The sequence below is a fragment of the Taurulus bubalis genome (genome assembly GCF_910589615.1).
Source record: "Taurulus bubalis genome assembly, chromosome: 12".
Lineage (NCBI taxonomy): Eukaryota > Metazoa > Chordata > Actinopteri > Perciformes > Cottidae > Taurulus > Taurulus bubalis.
In genome coordinates this window covers 21,122,312-21,138,981 of record NC_136600.1, presented here as the reverse complement: position 1 = coordinate 21,138,981, position 16,670 = coordinate 21,122,312, and the positions used below count along the sequence as shown (strand labels likewise).

At 45.7% G+C, this 16,670-nt stretch overlaps 1 protein-coding gene across 1 annotated transcript in view; it reads right to left on the bottom strand.

Moving 5' to 3' along the window:
• kirrel3l (kirre like nephrin family adhesion molecule 3, like) overlaps nucleotides 1-16,670 on the bottom strand; it is a gene marked incomplete at both ends in the record, with an annotated part of 30,236 nt that overhangs the window by 6,443 nt on the left and 7,123 nt on the right. The window contains 3 exons of the mRNA XM_079226979.1: nucleotides 749-906; nucleotides 2,863-3,012; nucleotides 3,583-3,738. Coding sequence (XP_079083105.1) covers nucleotides 749-906; nucleotides 2,863-3,012; nucleotides 3,583-3,738 — 464 coding nt within the window. The remainder of the gene's footprint in view (nucleotides 1-748; nucleotides 907-2,862; nucleotides 3,013-3,582; nucleotides 3,739-16,670) is intronic.

Here is a 16,670-nt window from a genome sequence, read left to right as displayed (position 1 = left end):
CAGTCTCATTTCTTAATGTTGGAAGTAATCTCTGTTTTTCTCAAAGCCATCTCACGCGTTAATATTCTTTTTCTCATGTGTTCTTCTTTTCCCCTCCTCTCGTCTCCTCCCTCCCCCCACTCCAATCCTCTTTCCTCCCTTCTCACTGCAGGCTTTCGCCTCCTTAAATGTGGCGTTTAGCGTCGTTTAGCGTGGTCAGAGAGCATGAAAAATGTGACACTTTCCCAGCCGTGGCTGGCCTACGCTCCGGCGCATCCCCATTGTGTTTCTGCATTGTTGTGGGTTATTTCTTCTCTGCAGAAACTCTACTGTATGAAACACTCATGCCTGTCTGAGCTTTGGCATGCTCCAGTTATGCTGTAGTGTCGCTGCATTAGGGAGCAAAGGGGGGTGGAGGGGGTTAGCGAAGTGGGGGAGGCAGAGGAGGGAGAGTGTGTATGTGTATGTGGGAGGAGGGGGGGGGGGGTCAGGCAAGAGTGAAAACGGGAGGGGGACTGCAGAGAGCGAGCAAAGAAAAGAAATGGTGCGAGAGATGGGTGGTGATATGAAAAAAAACAACCTGTGAGACCATGGAAGGAAGACAAGAAAAATAAAAAGAGAAACAGAATAAAAAAGAAAAGTGTCCCTCAGAGAAAATATATCTGATTTGAATAGCTTTCCATTCATTTCTGCGCGCTGGTTGTTGTAATAATGTGTGGTTGTTACTGTTTGACTGATAATGCCGGGCTTGGATGTGTTCTCACTGTACCTTGGAATAAATTGCAGTCTCCATGACCTCTCCATCTCGATACCAGGTGATCTCAGCAGCAGGTTTGGCTCCTGAGGCTCTGCAGGTGAGATTGTGTGGTGTGTGGGCCTTCAGACGTACAACGGGGCCACCCTCCACCACGGGGTCTGAAGGAGGAACTGTAAAGCAGAACAAACATACCACTCAAAACAAAAAAACAAACTCATTACAGCTCCAGGCCAGCGCAGAGCCACAAAGAGGCCATGCTGTTATTGAGCTTGCTGTTGCTCTTAGCTCAACATCAATATATCGCAACAGCAAAAAAGGCAAACAATATCTTATTATGGCCTTGTGTCTGTTTAACAAGGTGTAGTTTCAGACAAGAGAAAAGACCAAGAACAGTTTTCATTTGGAAGAAAAACAGACTCAACCACATTTATTTTCTTTCTTGGGACTAGCATTATTACTCTATTTGCTCTTACTGTTGCAGAGTGATGTTTCAACTGAATTGCTTATTTGTTCATTTATTTGCATGGTTTCGCTCGCACCACTGGCAAGCCAAGCGTGCCACCCCTGATGAAGGCGTCTATCTCCCCAACCAATATGAGAAGGCGTAAACACAGGGTTTGTGCTGGCCTTTCTCGCTCCCTCCACCGAACCAATTTCACTGTGTGTATCTGAATTGTCAGAGGTCCTTCCGCTACCGCAACACGGACACTAATGGAATCCGAGTGCTAGGTGATTTTAATTTCCATGCCGATTCCCCTGACTGCACTCCTGCCGTTGACTCCTTTGACTGTGCAGGATTGCTTTGGTCTCATCTGGCCACATTGATTCACACACACACACACACACACACACACACACACACACACACACACACACACACACACACACACACAGACACACACACACACACACACAGGTGTGTGCACCCCATCGCTTTTTAACACCCTTATATCCAAACGTAAACATAAACCACAGGTTCCTGAGCAATTCACCTGATTTCCTTTCTATATTTATGAAATGCATATAATGTTTATGAACCAGCAGATTTGGTCTTTCAGAGTGCATTAAATATAAAAGTGGCAGTTTCATCAACTTTTGCTGGCTGCCTCCATAGTGGTATCTGTGTGGCGGTGTGTGGGCATGTGCTGAGGGCAGTGCTTTGTGCTGCTCTGACAGTGACACGAGACACAGAAAGGTGGGCTGATGAACACGGGGTGAGCTTTCTGAACCGTATTCGTTTGGTTGAAATGCTCCTACGTGCTGCTTGTGATCGCTCTCTGCTTGCCTTTCCATGACAACCCTATCTGTAGAACTCTCATGAACTCGGACTGCACACCTTAATAGCAACAGATAGATCCAAGGACAACAGGCGCTGTGGTGAAAGTATTGCATTGTGGCAATAAGCTGACTATTAGCTAACTAATTAATACCTCCCTCTGTACATTTCCCCTTATCTCTCGCTATAAAACGTTCACTAAGTTGAGTATGGACAATTGACAAGACACATTAATAGAATGATGTTCCTTTGCATGCCACCAGATGCCAGCAGTGCTTTGCCAATTCCGATTCCCACAGGCCCTCACCTCCCTCCCCCCTCCACCTCTGAACGTCTGTGTGAAGAAGTAGATCACTCACATCATGTTAATGTAAAAACTGCCTTGCCGTTGACAAATGTTGTGGCTCACTGTAAAATGTGCTAACTGTGCAGACCCTGACTTCCAAGCCACTACGCAAGTCATTTGTGACTGCAGCAATCACATTATCCAAGACATCCACAGTCTTGATTATCGCTACTGAGAGCAGAGGGTTTCTTTTTTTCGAGATAAATCTCTTGGCTGAGACTGTTTATGAATCGCTAATTTAACAGTATATATATATATATATATATATATATATATATATATATATATGTATATATATATATATATATATATATATATATATATATATCTATGTTAAGAAGTTCTTTAAATGATGATTATTCCTTATGTTATTTGTAAATGTGTCTACTTGTTTCTGCGTTTTGTGAGGAAGACACTCCCCTGATTGTTCCCCCAAGCGCTGCCAGCCGGCAGGGCTTGGCACGAGGGCTGCTGTGAGGATCATGCATGAGCTGTGTATCTTACCTAGTACAGTGAGCTTGGCACGATGGGAGCGCAATGCCGCCTGTGTAGCCTGACACTCGTACACTGCGTCATCCTCCAACTCTGCCGAATCGATCAGCAAGCTGTGCTCGCCTGATAGTGGGTCGCCCATTAAGGAATAGCGCATCCAGCCTGCGTGAAGCCAGAGAATAGAGTCAGAGACAAACAAACCACCCAACAACCAACACATAATGATGCTATAACATGAGCAGATTTGTGCGTTGAACAAAGGAGTGAGCGGCGTGGCACGGCTCTTTGAGGCAGGCATTGAGCCGTTGAGTTAGCAGAGCAGTGCGAGACTGGAGATGCAACACGTGAGAAGGCGGCTGGCTGCATGAGGAGTCTGTCCTTTAAAGACAGACACAATGAAGATTGGGTGGCTAAGGTCAAGAGGAAGCCTCTCCACCTTCTCTCTAGTCTGCCACACATTTAAATGTCAGCGCGTGACAAAAGCCAATTGATTATCTACCTTCCTACAAGACCCTTAAAATGCTAAACAACAAATTAAAGTTCGTTGTGTGCAGCAGTAGCCAACCTGTCTGCAGTACATTGTTCTCTAAACATTCATCTGCGTAAAACTCCAGCGGTTGACAAAGAGAGACTTGGTTTCTAATGAGAACTGGCATTGATCGCGGTAAGACGGACAGAGAGAGCTATAAAGCAGAGAGAGGAGAGACAGAAATAAGAAGTCGGTGATAATACCTGGCAGGTCTCTCTCTCCACCCAGTGCCAGGCCATCTTTGGTCCACTGTACCATTCCCCGATAGCCCACAATGACACATGGTAGATTCACCGACTGACCGGACACAACCACCTGGTCCTGGGGTTGCTGGGAGAAGTAGGCTGCTTGGGTGGCTGCTGTAAGAAAAGGAGAGCACAATGTGAATACAAATGTACTTAGAATTCACATGTTCATGATGGTAGCTGGACAATTCACACTTCACAAAATAGCTATGCAATACATAGGATACTGCTCATGGTATTTCAGAAAATGTAATGGCTGTAGGTTTCTGCAGTGCCAGCAGAGATATAGTGTTAGAAAAGTGTAACTTGCACTGGAAGGGGTGTGAAAAAATAAGTAAGTATGAAAGAGGATCGACTGGTCTGCTCACTCTTGTTTTCATGGCACTTGCTGAAAGAATGGACAAGGCCGACATGTGTGAAAATATTATTTTTGTTCTCCCCCCCATGAATGTTGCTTCTAAGAGGAAGAGTCAGCTGTACCTCATAACTTATTTAAGTCTTTCTCAAGACCATATGGTTATATGCTCGCTGACGTGAAGCAAACACACTTCTGAGGAGCAAAATCCGCCACTCTTTCAGTGTGCTTTTTGTAAAAATGGATGTTAAACAATCAAAACTCCATTAAAGTTCCCTGGGGACCCAGGAAAGTCAGCAGAGACACCTGCAGCCGCTCTGCTGCTGTGTTTAAGTATCGGTACACGGTCTCACTGGATTGGCTGGCCCGCCTTCACACACATGCAGAAACGCGGCGTGAATACGGTTCCACGGTTTTCCAACTGTTTGTGCCACTATGCTAAAGATTAAGTATTAGAAACACTACTGGCAGGGGAGGATGGCAAGACTCCAAAGGTAACTAATCCGTAGGGGAAGGTGGGAGGAGAGGGAGAGAGGCAGTTGGTTGGTTATCTAAGTGGGGTGTCTGTTTGAGTCGGCAAAGAGGACTTAAAAAAAAACCTTCAGTCATTCTCCTTCCCTCGTTCTTTGTTGCTTGGTGGAGAATGGAAGGGAAGGGGGACAGAGGAAGATAAAGAGGGTTCTATTCAGGCAGTGCTAAGCCCCCCCACCCCCCCAACTGCTTCTCTTGGTGGGAGCGCTTAAACAGACAGGGTTGCCCCCCCCCCCCCCCAAGTAAAGAAAGCTGCTGAAAGGAGGGCAACATACGGCGGCCAGAGACGCGCTATTGTCCCCTTGTCCCTCTCTTTTAATAGGCCTCTTCATTTCCAATCAATCCTGCTAAATGCAAGTTTAATAGCTTTTCAATAGCAGCTTTTCCCCCCAGAGGGTAGCCGGGATTTTCTCTCTCTCTCACCCCTTTTCTCTTTCCCAGTCTCTTTCCCCCACTTTCTCGGTTCATTCTCTCTAGTTTTTCTTTCTTTTTTTGAAAGGGGGGCTTCTGAGGTTCTTGGCAGTGTTTATTCCGCACTCAATTATCCACTTCATCTCGGGGTGCACCATGGGCTGAAACCCACCCTTCGCCTCCCCTCTCTCTGCCTTCGCTCCCCCCTCTGCCTCTGTCACCCAAAAGCACAATTAAAGCCGCCAAACAGTGAGTTCATCAGGAACGTGAGTTCTCCATGGCTCATACAACTAGGCTTCTCAGCGACGGCCTCGAAAAAAAAACCTTTTCACATGCGCCCATTCTTTCTTTCTCTCCATCTGGGCCAAACGAGATGTTAATAGATAGCTAAACAGAAAGAAAGACCTCAAAACAATTCATGTGAGTTCACCAATAATGTCTCCTTGTTCATCATTTACCAAGCGTCTAAAACAGGTAGGGTGTATGTGTGTCACGCACTGTGGATCAAAGGAGGCCAATTTGAGAGTGTCAATGAGAAGTGAAACATGTTCTAGCTGAGGCTATTAGGCATTTAGCAAGGGCTGGCATTTTCCCATCACACCTTCAAAAATGCTGTTTTTCACAGTCTGCCTACCTGTCCCTAACATTCTGCCTTTTATGAGCTATTGAACATTTTCATACGCCTCCCCTTGCAGAGCGCGTGAGAGATGTTCCTCTTTGTACTCGCAAGAGGACAAACATTGATTGCAAATAAGTATCTTGCCTCGGAGTATCTAAATGTTTACAATAAGTAATCGTTCCCTACATTGGGTGATTGTTTGGATGAATTACATGCACTGCATTGTTTCTCTTTACCTCACCCACATACAATTTCTCACGCTCACATATGGCAATTAACGTCACACGCACACACACATACAAATGCAGGCTTACAAATATAGACTACAGAATATGTGCTGTAGCGAATGTCTTCACACCATGTGAGTGATTCATTGCTCTCCAGATCCCTTATTGAAAATGCTCAACAGAACATCTCGAATGGCTAATGACTCATGCCAGATTCCTTTAATTCCTCCTTGCTGAATTAGACAATTCTTTGACGGTGTATTAGCAGCTTAATTACATGAATCCATTTCTGACGGGGAGAGAGGGAGGAACAGAAGCAGACAAAGAAACGGTGGAAGAGAGGCAGTGAGAAGAAGTAGAGAGCTGTGGGTGTGAGGAGGCTTGTTCTCAATGCGCTGCAGTGCCACAAACACACGTGTGTGTGTGTGTGTGTGCACAAACACACTGCAACGCCATCGCTTTCAGTGTTTTCAACACACTCAAAATGAGGAGCCTGTCTGTTGGCTGTGATTGAATCACATTGGAAAAGAAGGATGTGAATCCCCCTTGAAATCCTAACATTTCTGCAGTAGATGTGAGTTTATTTACCATGTCCTCTTGAATGTTACGCAGGTAAATATGTGCAGGGTAGATTAGTTGTACCACATGCGGTGTGCTTATTAATGTTACTTTAAATGCAGTTCAATTTTAGACCTCATCACAAAAATGTGTAACATTCCCTCTGTTTCTTACCTTTGCTGTGTGTGTGTGTGTGTGTGTGTGTGTGTGTGTGTGTGTGTGTGTGTGTGTGTGTGTGTGTGTGTGTGTGTCTGTATGTGTGTGTGTTTGTGTGAGAGTGAGTGAGTGTGTACGTTCTTTTCCATTCCCCAGTAACAAGGTCAAAACACATTTGGCCTGATATATTTTAATCCGGATTTCTCAAAATGGAATATCATTTCACGCTGCTGGATGCACATGGGGCTAAGTTTATGTGTGTGTGCATCTCTGCCCGACTGTGTGGGCTCAGTATGTGTGTGTGTGTGTGTGTATGTGTCTAAAAATGTGCAATGTATGTTTTGCCTGTGTGTGTGTGTGTGTGTGTGTGTGTGCCTATTTGAAAGTGTGAATGTGTGAATGAGTGTGGCGGGTGGAGGGTGGGGCAGTGTTAATAGGGAAAGCGACATGTCAGGCACTGGAGGGCACATTTAGCAGTTACTTTGACACAGTGACTTTGCTGTCTCTGTCACATGGGTTACAGTTAAGTGCAAAACAGCCTCTCCGACTTGGGCACAACCTATTAAAGAGCTTTGCGTCGACCCTGGCACTGCCTGCACTCTCTCTCTCTCCTCATCTGTGCTGATACGGATACATTCACATCATGAAGGATCAGGAAGAGATGGACAGATGTTCGCAATGATCCGTCCACCACTGGACATCTGCCTTGATAGAATTAGATTGAACTCGTCACTGTGTGTGTGTGTGTGTGTGTGTGTGTACACTGAGAATGTGTATGTTTAAGTGCCATCCATGATGCTAAAGACTGAGAAAGATAATGGCACTGAAGATGACCTTTAGATAAAATGGGGCTCTAACACACACTACAGTGCATTTACTACCAAGTCACCACAGTCATAATCTCTATTGCCAATTTCATAATCTGGAAAAAAAAGAAAAAATCTTCACAAAAATCAGGTCCTTCAAATAAAACATCAAATAATGTCAGACTCTCTTGCTTGGAACCGCTCAGGCGATGCACATGTCCATTTCTGCGTGTTGTTACAATGACACTCAACTACATGTTCGTTCACTCTAAGAGGCTCCGAGCTGCGTTCGCAGAGAGACCCTATTTTAGTCCTGATTTTATTCCATGTCCTCATTCCAATCCAGTGAAAAGAGTGCAACATCCAGTCCTGTGGGGTCTATAAATAAAAGTGCTCTCAACTTGACTGGACAATTTGCTCTGTGCACAGCAATAATTCAAAATGTTAAAAAATAGCGTCTGATATCTACTTGCGCTTTTCCCGCCTGTGGTGGAGGTAGAATCCTGCAGCCAGCTGGTTTCCACAATAAGAGTCAGAGAGGAGAAAATGAGGCGAGGGGGAAACAGTCCCATAAAAAAAGCCCAGTACAAAACAAGGCAATTGGCAAAAAAGTGTCACGCTTGGAATAAACAACCCCTTTCCCCAAATGCCATCCATTGTGCCTTGTCTAGATAAGGCTTCTAAATCGGGCTGGAAAATGCAAGCTCCATTTCTCTCTGTGTGGAATTATTATCCCTTTGTTTTGAGTCAGGCTCTTTTGTCTTACCCTTCCTGTGTGTGTGTGTGTGTGTGTGTGTGTGTGTGTGTGTGTGTGTGTGTGTGTGTGTGTGTGTGTGTGTGTGTCACACAAACAGATAGTAGTGCTGATGTAGCTGAACCAAAGAGTATGTCCCAAAGGGGACCCTGCACCCCTCTCATGTTTGATCTGGCTACTAAGCTCATTACCATGACTCCTACAGAACTTCTGAGGGCTTGAAGGGGACTAATAACAGATACCACCCACCAACGCGTGGCAGTGTGGCATCCAACACAAGCAGTGCATGTGTGAGGAACCTCTGTGTTTTACTTTCGACGTGGACCGCTGCAAACTCGTTCAGCCCGTGTCTCTGCAGATGGCCTCCTCTCTCATACGTCAGTGTGTCCCGGCCTCTCTTCAATCCTTTTGTCAATCACGTGGCATTCCATCTGCACTCTCACCCACCCACTCTCACTATCTCTTTCCCATTCGGCATTTTTTTGTGCCCAAATTGCCGTCTAACAGCTTTTTAAGAGCTGTTTTGCTGAAGTTTAATCCTCCTAGCCTCCCCTTTCAGCCTTTATTCCATTGTGAAAATCTTGGCTCAGACCTAGACCCTTCTTAGACATTAACTACCCAGCCCCCCCTGCCGCTCTGCTTATACCCCCACCCAGGGCATTTTCTCCCATTCCACTACAATCCAGCTCCATCCTCTCATTCATCTGTTTATCACTCATTCGTCTGCAGTCAGTGAGCCATGATCCCTGAAATCAATGTCTAGCAGGCCCCCTTTGAGAGTTATGTAAGGTGTTACTAATTGTTGATTTGCTTTCTCCATGGCTCTTTCTGCCACCACTCTGCTTTTCCGTGTCAGTTGTCATCTCTCGCCAGCATCTCCCTCGCCCCACATCGTCCTCTCTTCTATCCTGTGTAGCCCCTGTCCCTTTCTCCCGCTCTCTGCATCCCCCGGTGTGAAAATCACAGGGGTTTGTGTCAGCGTGGCAACACAACACTCAAGAAAGCATAGAAGGCGAGGGAACAACAACAAAAAAGAGCCACTACATGTTGGAAAGACCGCAAAAACTGAGGTGAGGTAAAAATGGAAAAAGTGGGCTCCTGTCAGCTTCCAATTGCAAAGGAGTGGGCCATGAGAGGCGATTGATGGAACGCTGTAATCAGTCTGTCTCAGAGGCTGTCACCACGAGGTTTTTCTCTGCTGGAATAGGGCACAGCACACATCAGAGCAGCAGTGAGGCTGATCGCATGGGCGAGCAGCGGCAGAGTTTCTCCCCGGGTACCTGCTAGAGCAGATGCAGTGGATAGAGTAATAGAGTGGTATGCATACAAGAAGGGGAAAAAGGGAGGGGAAAAAGGAGGAGGCTGCGGGGGGGCAGACCAGGAGTGCTGATGTGACATAGTCGGTGTGTGTGAGAGTGTGTGTGAATGGACCGCGCTGATCACTGTGCTGCTCACTGTGCTGCAGTGCCCCGACAATGTGCCATAAATACACTAATTTGTATACTGTCTTTTCACACTTGTCGCACACACACCCTCGCATGTCTTTAGGGTTACAAGTGGGCAGAAGCATCTCTCTGAGAATAATTCTTGCACAGCTTTTCTGAAGCCAACAGCCAAAGAGCTGAGAGCTGACTCCGTGTAGACAGATAGCAAGTGACTGGCTGGCTGGCAGGGGGACAGGAAATAAAAAGCCATATAAAAAAGGAGAGAAAAGGGGAGGGAGCCAGTGGTGGCGGTATGAAATTGTCTGTACACATCAGCCAGCAGTGTTGACAAGATGTTGATTGAGCTAGTCTTGTCATTTTGTGTCATTCCTGCTTACCCCCTGGTGTTTCCACTGCAAGACAGCTGCTGGCTGGATCTGTGTCACAGTTCCAGCCCTTTTCTGTCCCCTTTACTTCTCTCTCTCTCTTTCTCGCTGTCTGTGTTCCCAATTTCTCTCTCCGGCTCCCTCCTCCTCTTTCCCCAGTGTTTGGATGGAAAGGCTTTCAGTATAATTTACTGTGCTTTTAAATCATTAACTTCTAGTGCTGTTTGCAAAAGCCCTGGTTTAGTGTGTGCACAACAGCTGACATGGTGGATAAAACTGCAAAGGTGCACAACATGTGACGGAGAGGCTTGTCAAAGATGGGGCGAGAATAAATGTGTTTTAAAAAAAAGCCAATCTTTTCATATCCGAGCTGCCGACATGACAAGTAAACAAAACAAATATAAATAAATAATAGATTAGAAATCAATAAAACAATGAAGAGATCGTGTTAAAATTGCCTCCATCTCTTGCTTTTTCTAAAAGGCGATGGAAAGGAAAACAAAGGAATTCTCTACATAGATTCTGTACTGGGACTCTGGGCCTAAAGCCCTGGGGTGTCAATTAATTTAGTCTAGGGATTTGCGGCCTACTCTTCCTAATTGAGCCCAGTGGAGACCCCCTTGGCTCTTCACGATAGGAAGTAGTGCGTTTCATAATTAATACTTTTCTCCCCCCTTTATTATTATTATTTTTTAATGAGGGTGGTAATGTTGTAAATGTATGCATCTCATTAGAGTAAAAGGGCCATCTACGCTATTGTTCACTTCTGCAGAGTTTGCTGCTGGTGAGATGAACAAGAGAGACAAGCTCATTCAGAAGCAGCGATGGCACATTGAAGTCAAAGCTGTGCTTCTGCGTGAGTCAGAATATAAAACACAGCGAGCTCAATGAGAGTCTCATTAGTGTTGCTTAATATGTGTGCTTTTTAAAGCTTAGAGGTTAATGCCCGACTTGCCTCCATTTCACTGGAGCTCGCTTTAATTTGATGCATAATTCTTTTTTGTCAGCAGCTGACAAGAGGCCCTTCAGAGGAAGCAGCTGAACTGTGTTGTGAACTCTGCATCCAAACAGAGCACAAAGGCTCAAAAACACTCCTAATTAAACTTGTTTCAAATGTTTCTCTTCTCCTTCTCCACATTGCAGTAGATATTTCGGAACTATCCTATCTTCCCATCTCTCTGTCCAGAGAACATAACTCCTGGCGATTAAACAAATTACCTCCTCTCCCAGGAGAGCCATGGATCCAGTGAAAACAATAAGTGCGTGATTCACAACGCTGCCGCCTCTCTCTTCTTACAAACGGCTTTCAAATTGCCATTTATTAATCAATGTCTATGGTTAGTGTGTGACCAGAATTTCTCTTCCCTTTTCATCTCGAGGTGGAGAAAAGGCGAGTTTTAATTTAACAACACATTTTTATTCTGTTCATCAGATTGCCTGTAACTTGAATCATTTTTTTAAAAAATTATTGATGACTAGGAGCTTCCACAACACAAGAAAGGGAGGCGGACAATGTTACCTGCTGACCTCAATACATCCTGCTTTGTGTTGAGAAAAAGAAGGGAAGAGGGAAACTAATTTCCTGAAACTCCATTTCTTAAGCGTTGATTAGTAAAGGAGCATAATTAGAGTGAAATGTGAAGTCAGGGTTTTTTCAGATTGCGCCGCTTCCTCTAGAAAAATCAGGCCATGATTAATGAATAAATGATTAATGAGCGAACTAATTAATCAATTAATTATTAAGCAAGCACTCTGAACAAGAAACGGGTAGGATGACGGCGGAACAGTGGATATAAGAGATGGTTAGGTTGTGTGTTAGAGAAAAAAGGATTTAGGGTAATCTGCCTGTTTGTTCTGTCAGTTTGTTTTGTCTTCTGTTACAGGGGAGGATGAGGAAGAGGGCGGATGGGGGGGGAGATTGGAAGGCTTAGCCCTCCGTCTTCAGCTTCCTGAGTCAGCCGGCGTTGTCTTGTCTGAGAGCAGCGGCATCGAAAGCCTGCATTTGCATCTCTCCCCGTATATCTTAAGGGTCAGGTCTTCAGGTCACGCAGGAGTGAAGACTGGCATAACATTTGCCAACGACAGTGATCGCGTTTGCATTGGGCTGTAAAAGGCCACAGGGCCCACGGTTGAAAAGGCAAAGGGTAACGCAAAGTTCCCTTCTCTAACCAGTCGTCTCTCTTCCTCCCCCTGTCTTTAACTAGGACACCCATCAATCTTTGATAATCTGCAGTGTGGGTCTCTCCTGTGTGACCAGGCTGATGAGACATCACAGCAGGGATTGATGTATGAAATGCAGCCTCCGAATGTAACTGTGATATACTGGACCGTTTCAAGTCAAGTTTGACCTTTTTTTTCCCGGATATTAATCGCTGCAGTGAAAGAATATATGTGTGATATATGCCTCCCCCAGGAGCTACACACACTTTATTCTTTGGCATGGGCTTCTTCTATACCTTCAGCTTAGTGGAGGTGGGGGCTTTTTCTTCTTCTTCATTTCTGCCAAAAGACCCTAGAGCTGCAACATAACAGGATATGGGACACAAAATATTATTTTATAAGCGGACGGGTTTATTGTTGTTGTTATTGTAGCATTGCTCTATAAAGTTGCGCTCCCCTCCCCTCCCCCCCCCACCCCTACACCCTGAAACACATTTTCAAAGCGAGAACATGAGAGAAGGATCTTTCATCCCTGCATATCTTTCCTGGCGTTTACTGCTGGCCTTATTAACAGAGTTGTGAGTGACGGAGGCAGAGTGTGCTGGGAGAATCTCAAGGGGCTTTGATGGAGGCATGCTATGGAGCTGCAGCAAGCTGAGGGCAGGAGCATGCTCGCGTTTATCCGCTCAAAATGCTTTATTGAGTTCTTTGTCCACGCATCATTTTCCATAACACCTCTTTTTACTTACTCCATACGTTCTAGCCTATTGTTTTTCTCAAACGGCCACCGGTTGGACCTGTGCTGCATTCTGTCCTAATCATACCATGGCATTACAGATTACCTCAGAGTCAACTGGGTGTGAATGGGTCTTTGTCATGCTGGGTGGGTTGGCTCATTGACTGTGAGTCCCTGGACATATGGCGGCTGTGTGTTGCGATGTGTCATGGCAGAGAATGCCGTGGGTTGGGCTCTCGACCCTCGCCCGGCCTTTAACACCTTACCGGCTGCACCAAAAGTCTGGGGGGGCTTGATGAATTTAAACACTTCATTGTGCACGCTGTGATTTGGGGTGTGTTTTCTTTGGCGCTTTACTCTGGATGAAGAATGTTCACTTTGCCGTAGGGGCAGATGTGTGCTATGTGACTGTTTTGCCAAACAGTAGCACGTGCCCTTTTTCTCATGTTGCGCGGTGACACACACAGAGGGACACACACTTAGTCTTCAACGGCGAGTAAAGCTGTACATTGGACCTGTATCTTTGATGGCCAGACTTTTACAGAGAAATCTCCTTTGCCCTGGTGCGATAAGACTGTTAATTAAGAGAAGGTCTAGCGCTTCCACAATGGTGACATTACCACCCAAACAGAACACATTACACAGGGGATTGACTGCAGCGTATATCCACGTGTCTGGTCACACTCCAAAGATAACAACTTTCAACTTCTGCAACATGTCTTGAGCTCTTTTCCGTCTTTCGTGCGTTCTATCTTTGTGTCTGTAAAAACAAGACTTTCTTTGCAGGTCACATCTAGCGGAGAGGCCTCAGGTTTGGGGCTGTGATAAACAAGTGGAGCGTTACAGGCTCTTCAGCCCATCTGGTGAGATGATCGATCATTAGACAGAGTGTGGAGATAACCCCCTCAACCTCCCTGCTGGCTACCGCTGATCCCATATCACCCTCACAGGATATGGTATGAATCACAGGAAGTTGAGATCTATATAGATTGTGCCGCTTGATTACAAATGGAGAAAAAAAAATCCCATTTGGCTTAGCCACGCGGATGCCTCCGAATCTGGCTGTGATTGTGCGAATGTGTGGGTTTGTGCTCCTTTTTTTAAACAACAGATTTTTTAACTTTCTCCGTTTACTGATTGCTGATAATTGTTAAAACCCTCTCTACAATCTGTCCTACCTTCAGTCATTTACTCTGCTCAGTCCATCCCGCTCTCAAATCTCCCTTCTTGAGGGAGTCGTCTTTTAAATCTTAATTAAAACAGACTCCAAAACCCCCCACCCTCCCAGGGGCTGGCTGAAAGCAGCTTAGAACAATCAAGAGGACGGATTAGAAGTGAGAAGAAAAGAAGAGGAGAGGAGACGCAAGAGGGAGGGAAGGGGGAGAAAAACAACAACGAGAATGGAACGTTACAGGAAAATATTGAGAGGAGAGCGAGAGGGAGGAATGACCCCTTTCCTTCATCCCCCTGATCCTCTCTCCTCTCTCCTTCCCCCTTCGCCCTGTCTCTCCCTCTCTCTCAAGACTCAGGAGTCTTGGCCTGACCTATTGACATTCAGCTTCTCGGCAGATTAAGCAGCGAATGGAGCCTCTGGAAAGGGTAAACACACTGGAGGAACAATGACCAACAGGCGGCAACCTTATTGGATTCTAATTAACTGCCAGGAGAGATGGCTAGGGGCATGTTAAGTGCTGTGGGACACAAGTTAGAGCCCAAGACCTTAAGTACCACAACTCACCTCACCTCCACCCTCCTCCCTTCTAGTTGATGGTCTCTGTCTTCCTTTCGCTTCCTGTATCTCTCTATCCTTTCTATTCTTTTCTCCTTCAATCTATGTGGCCCCTGTTTCACATATGGCCTACGAGAACGCCGAACAGAGACTTTTAAAAGCGCTCCTCTGAGAGCTATTTGCCATCCCTTTTTCCTGGGCTACCTCTCCCTTTCTCCATCCTGCTCCTCCTCTGCTTTTTTTTTTTAACAAGGTGGAACGAGGCTCATCCCCCAGAGGTAGCTGTTTGAGCTATAACGTTAAAATAGGCTGAAAAATATGGAGAGATTATTTGATATTGAACAGATTGAATTATCTAGAGTGAGGGAGAGGGATGAAGGAGAGCAAAATCATTTTTCTGCATCGCCCCCGGGAGGGAGTGCTACTGGAGAGTGAGCGAGCTAAACGGAGGGGAGCTGAACCTCAGTGGCCACTATTTGGAAAAAAACAAAATGTAATTTTTTTTAAAACTCCTATCCCAATTAACCAAGATACTAATTTGACCTTTCCGACTGGTTCAGTGGGTCCTCCGTCTTTGAGTGGTTCCCTGATAAGGCCAACTCACAATGGCGCTGTGGTTTTCCGGGGTCCCCTATATAGAACCACAGGCACTAATTAGACCGGTCCCACTAATGCGTTAGCGTGAGAGAAAGGGTCTCGGCACATCAAGAGTGGAGACTGACACAGGAGAGAGAGAAAAAAAAGCAATGCCCTGCGAGAGACAGGCCATCGCCACCTCAGCAGGCATATGAAACAATTCATTAATTGGTGTGAAAACACACAAGAAGCCACATGTGTGCAAACACACACACACACACTCTGACACCTCAGCGCAAATACACATTCTGATGTTATGGGTATTCCATGAACCCGTTGCTTGTTAACACATTACCTGGGATCAAAGAGGCCAAGCCTAGAAGGAGAGAGGACTAGAGGAGTCATTATTTGACTGAGGAAAATTGCAGCCCAGTGTTGTGTTTGTCCCTCGGCAGAACTGGCAGAATGGCGGTTTCATCCGCTTCACAAAACGGAAGGATCTCTTCTCCCGTTCCGATCATGTGAGAGTCTTTGAAACCCTCAGAGTACTTTTTTTCTTTTTTTTTAATCAAAGCTGGGAGGAAATGAATCGGAGGCTTCGTTTGTGACCGGAGCCTGGAGGTATAAAAGGGATCCACATGACCACTGTCCATTTCCACACCATTACAGCAACAGTCATGGCTGTAATGGGTTGAATTGGGCCATTGATTTCTCTCATGCACCCTCTCTTTCACCCAAAAAACTAGTCTGTGCAAGTTTTGAGAGTTGTTCAGTTCCTTTTAACAAAAGACCACATGCTCAAAAGACAGCTCACATAAAACGTAGCCCCAGCCTTGGCCCAATAAAACACACACACACACACACACACACACACACACACACACACACACACACACAGCCAACACAATATGTCCCAGCTTGAGTTCCTGGGGAGTTAGACAAAGGACTGAGTTTAAATTGGCTTTTAAAGAACTCCCCAGCACAATCAGGGAGTTGACTGGAGCTATACTGTAGTGTGTCAGAGGACTGTTTAGAGAAAGAAGAGTCGTTAGGCCAGAGGTCTATAGTGCAGTGAATGGATAATCTAAAGTGTGACGGCTCAAGAGCTTCTCTCAATAGGCCTCCAATCAGACCTGACTGCTCCTCACTCTTTGGTCAGCTGTTTTAACTGCCTTGTGATTGAGTGGCTTCATTAACGGTCTATTTATCTTCCCTGTATTACAGCCTTGACAGAAGTGCTCAACACACCTACGCACCGCCTACATGTGAACCTGAGCAGATGCACAACTGCATTAGCGCACACAGAACGTGGAGCAACGCAGCAATCTGCTCCCCCAGAACATGGTCCTCTTCAGTTAGTTGGAAAGATGTACAATGGTTTTAGCACACTGTCAACTTCTCTCCCTCTCTTACAGGACAACCTATCGTCTTGTCGGCTTTCTTGCATCTCGCCAGCTCTCTCGAGAAAATTGTCCCGCGCCCTGTAGCCTGTGATACCTTCAAGGGAGGGTTTGGCATGTGGCTGTGCTGATGTGTAACACCGCCTGAACAAAATAGCAGGCCAGGTCAAACCCTGACCTAACACAGACAGAGACCCTCCCAAACAAGCCACAACAAA